At 45.6% G+C, this 4764-nt stretch overlaps 1 protein-coding gene across 1 annotated transcript in view; it reads right to left on the bottom strand.

Annotated features, from left to right (window-relative positions):
* Nucleotides 1-1732: 1732 nt before the first annotated feature.
* B4GALT1 (beta-1,4-galactosyltransferase 1) overlaps nt 1733-4764 on the bottom strand; it is a 54050-nt gene continuing 51018 nt past the window's right edge. The window contains exons 4-6 of the mRNA XM_003800285.3: nt 4613-4735; nt 2411-2515; nt 1733-2231 (exon numbers count right to left, since the gene is read on the bottom strand). Coding sequence (XP_003800333.1) covers nt 2099-2231; nt 2411-2515; nt 4613-4735 — 361 coding nt within the window. The 3' untranslated portion in view covers nt 1733-2098. The remainder of the gene's footprint in view (nt 2232-2410; nt 2516-4612; nt 4736-4764) is intronic.

The raw sequence follows: 4764 nt of genomic DNA, 5'->3' as shown, positions 1-4764 counted from the left end.
CCGGGGCTGGGTTTGAACCCACCACCTCCAGTATATGGGGCCAGCATCCTATTCCTTTGAGCCACAGGCGCTGCTCCATCCTTATTATGGAGTTGGTAGGGAACTGACAGAGGAATACTTTTTGCATAGCTCAGCTGCTTCTGCAGTAGAAAATAATTTTTAACCAATACAAAGGCTTCTGGAAAAGAACCAAGCTACCATCTGAGATGCTGGAAGCATTAAAGGCACAGGTAAGACTGGGGCCAGGCACCAGCCCAGTCTCCACACTGAGTGAGGACTAGTGCCCGGTGGGCAGTGGTTGGGGTCTGCCACAGCAGAGGGTTCAACCCTGGGATTAGGTAGCTGGATCTCAGGACCTCAGCCCAGGCTGACCCTGGCAAAGGCACTCAATGGTAGGACCTGCCCTGTGCCATCCCACCCCAGGTGGCTAAAACATCTCTAAGTGGAAGGGTTTGTGAAAGACACCCCTGCGGGATGGCCTCACAGGGGCAGGGAGCACCTGCTAAAAACCTGAGGTGGAAAGGGAGGCTTTAGGCACCAGAGTTTGGAGGAGGGAGTTGGGGTGTGGGTTTGGCTAAACTTCTTTCTAGATCACTAATTAAAAGGCACATTCATGCCAGAGAATGACTTGTCTATTTGACCCTGAGTGCCACAGTCAAGTTTTAGGAAACAGGCAAGAGGCAAAGGAACAAAAAGGGAGAGGAAGGAAGGAGAAAGGTGGGGCAAGAGAGGAAGGAGGAAGGAGCAGTGGTAATGCGGGGGTGAGTCAGGGAGTGTGGCTGCCAGAGCCTCCCAGGGAGGTGGCCCCCAGCTGCCCAAAGGCGGTTCCCTCCACTTGGGGAGGGACGAAGGGCTAGTAAACAACCAGATTGCAGTTATTTACAACCACACAGCCTAGGGCCCTGAGGGGTCCATTCAAGGAGCCTGAGTTTCCCTCTGCCCCACCCACCTGGGGAGAGCGGGTAGTTCTGCGCAGAGGCAGAGGCTTCTGTCTCCCAGGTCTCTGTCCCAGAGTCTGGCAGGATGCTGCTGATGGGAAGTCCCTGCCTCTCAAGGGTCCAGAGGTGATTGGCTCTTCTTAAAACCCGGCCTGCCAGCTAACCATAGGCCCATTTGTGGGTCGCTACAACATATGTAGTACATTATTATTTTTTGCTAAAAAATACTCAACCCCCTCCCTATATTTAAAACACCACAATAAAAATACATAGGAAATTCAAGTTTACACAGCATGCTCAAGAAAAATAAATTGCCATGATGTAACACTAAATAGCTATGCATATTTGGATCAATACAAAAATCAAGCTAAATCATAATTAGAACTCGATTTGTTCTTTCTTTAAAATACTACAAACTGCTATTAAAATAAAAAAGTTTACATTCAGAAATCAGATGGTCTGGAGAAGACCACTGAATGTGAGAACACCCAAGGCTTTTGCTCTGTTGGCTAAAGTTGCCTTGGAATTCACACGTTAGCAGGACAAAAAGGTCCAAGGCTCAAAATTCTAAAATTCTTTTGCTAAGACACACACACACACACACACACACACACACACACACAGTGATTGTAATAGTTGCACACCAGTGAAAGAAGCTGGGGGGAGTAAAATGAGAATAACTGAAATTTTGTGTTTTTCTGTTAAAATATGACAAACAAAAAATATCACACCAATTCAATTACTATAGCACTCTCCAAGTTTTCATTAAGGAATAAGAACACCACAATTTAGAGAAATTCTGACCTATTTCACAATAGTTTTCATTTCTAGCAGTTTTATCGCCAGAAATAAATCCCACAGTCACCAAGTATTTGGGCTGTGTACAGTTCTGACTCTTTGGGGTGACACTGTCATAACTCCCCACGATGGCTGACAGTTTCTACAATGACAAAAACCTTGTAGAGCTAAGTCACATGCTGAGCCAAGGTGGGGGCAAAGTATCCCACTCGTCCTGGTCATCTGGAAAGGCATCTGAATGATAAGTGAAGGGGATTTGTCACTCAGATTGGTAAAATCGAGGGACTAGCCCAGCAGATTGGCAGAGACACACAGCAAAGGTCCCTGGCTGTTTTCAGGTCTCTTATTCACAAACCAAAATGCTAGCTTGGTGTCCCGACGTCTACTGTGATTTGGGTATACATTGGGTATCTTTGTACATCCAGTAACTCATAGGTGAGTGAGTTCAAACCATCAGAGAGCATTGTCTCTTTTGTGTGTGCAATTCGATCAAACCTATAAAGAAATAAAGGGACAAAGGGATTGTGTTAAAACAAAAAATCTCAAGAAGAAATCATTAAATGTATCCCCTACCCCCCAATTTCCCTTGAGGCACAGAGCCTTCCCCAGAGCCTCCTTTCTGCAGCCTGCCTGCCCCATCCTAAAGGGGAAAGAAGGAATAAGAATAAACACACCTCTGAGGATTGGGTTCGTTTTTCTTGTCTCTTGAGTGGCGGATCATTCGACATCTCCCAACCACAGCATTTGGCCGAGATATAGACATGCCTTTAAAAACTAATCTGCAAAGAAAAAGGGGAAAAGTCACTATCACAGTGAGACCCCCGGCTGCATCACCCTGCTTTGGGCTCCCACTCAACCCACATCCCAGCCCAGTCCAACACTGGTTCAAATTTACCCTCCTATTCCATGTCCTTTTCTGACTAGTTCTGGAGTCTGTGACACTGACTACCATATGCCAGGGGTATCTGCCCTCATAGAACTTACACAGCTGCCCAGAACATAAGGCTTTCAGTGCCAGCACAAAGGGAAGAAGAAGATGGGGCTGGGGGCACAGAGGAAGCAGCAACCAGTTCTGCCAGAGCCGACCAGTCAAAGCCAGGCTGTGACAATGAAGAGATGTTTGTCAGAGCACTCTGGGCAGCTGGGACATCATTCAGGGGCATAGAGATGACAGCAAGCATGGTGCCCTCAGAGAACAACATGAACTTCTGGGGACTGGTGACAAGGGTCTGGGGTGGGAAGTGGCAGGTAGTAAGGCTAAAAAGGAGAGCAAGGCCCTCTTAGATCATCCCAACAGTGCCAGTGTTTGAAATGGATATAACATGCAGTGTTCCCTTAAGTGGAATAATAGAACAGACCCATTCTGGTCTGACCAGCCTGGACAATATAGTGAAACCGTATCTCAATGTGTTGTGGTTAGCCAGAACAGCAAGGAGGATTCTGTGTTGGTTCATGAAAAAGGAATGAGGATCAAAATTAAAGCCTCAGCAGCAGGAATACCACAGCTGGTTAAGAGGCCAGGGCTGGTTGATCTTGGATGACTTGGAGGTTCCTGGCCTTGCCTCCTCTGAGCACTGATCCTGGTGCCTGGCATATGGTAAATAGGTCATACAAAAGTTAGGTCTTTTCTCTTTCTAGACAGTTGTTCCACACAGCACCCATCCTTCTAGTCTATTACCTTAGCATGTCCATTCTCGATGCTCCCTCCCTCCCCAGCCATTCTGACCATTCAGGGCTATGGTATCCTATCACCCCTCTGCTACCATACCAGTCCAGAATGTTTGCCCCAGGGGTAGTTCTGTGGAAGCAAATGTCTGGATCCCATGTCCAGGTTTTCAGTGTCTTCCTCACTGGGCCTGCCTGGCATAGTGCTCTATATGCAGTAGATGCTTAATAAGTGCATGCATGCTTGATAACCAATCTGCAGACTAAACTTTCCTTCTAGGCCTATATTAAAAACTGGATCTATGTCAAGTTTTCACACAATGGTGAAACCCTGAATGACAACAGTGTTGCTCTGACAGACTCCCATTAATTGACCATCTAAATGGATTCCAATTCAGAAAGGCTGCACCAGGGTGTATTCTGATATAAAACTCAGTGACAAGTTCAGACTGGCTCACAGAGGGAGAAGGTGTTCTTATTGATAGCTGGTAGGGCTGAAGCCTCCATTTCCAGAGAGGATTGAGCAGAAGAATGTGGTTTCAAATGCCACTGACAGATGGTTTTTACCACCAGTAGTAACAACATACATGATAAAAGTTTATCAGCTTCAAAAGAACCCTGGGATATGGATGGGGCAAATGGCTATGGCATGATGGTTGTTAGGGCCAGGTGGGTCATTTTTATACTACTCTATCCCCTTTCGTGTATGTAAAAATGAGTTCCAGCGACCCAGGAGGCTGAGGTTGGAGGATCACCTGAGTTTAAGACCAGCCTGGGCAATACAGTGATGCCTTATCTCAAAAAACCCACTAGTATTCCAAAATAAAAATATAACATAAAGATTCTGTGCAGAAAGTTAGATTCTTTGCAGGGAAACTTGTTTGACACTGAAAGGTGCCCATAATGAGATGCTGAATTTTTACAAAGAACATGTTTACTCCTTTAGTACAAAATGGCACAAGGCAAGTCAGAGTAAACTAATCCCTTCAGTTGGTTCCCATTTTATATTTTCCAAAGCTAATCCAAAAATATCAGAAGCTTGTTTTCCTAAAGACCCTGTTTAGGACTTACACGAGGACACACCTAAGAACTTGGGCTGAGTGGGGAATATATCCCTTCTGAGGGTCAATCCCTGCAGAATAACCAAGCACTGATTCCAAAACTGGAAGTGAAAGTTGACAAGGGAGAAAGATCTAAGTTGTGACCATTACCTGTTAAAAATGTCATCATCTTCTCCTCCCCAGCCCCAATAATTATTAGGAAATCCATTGATTTTGAGAAACTGTTGTTTACTCAGAGCAGAGACACCTCCAAAATACTGAACATAAGGCAGGCTAGAGGGAAAAAAACATACACAAAGGAC

This window comes from Otolemur garnettii, unplaced genomic scaffold (genome assembly GCF_000181295.1).
Source record: "Otolemur garnettii isolate 467f Iridium unplaced genomic scaffold, OtoGar3 scaffold00172, whole genome shotgun sequence".
NCBI lineage: Eukaryota > Metazoa > Chordata > Mammalia > Primates > Galagidae > Otolemur > Otolemur garnettii.
Note: the sequence above shows the minus strand (reverse complement) of the source record. Positions and strands in the feature narration are given on the sequence as shown.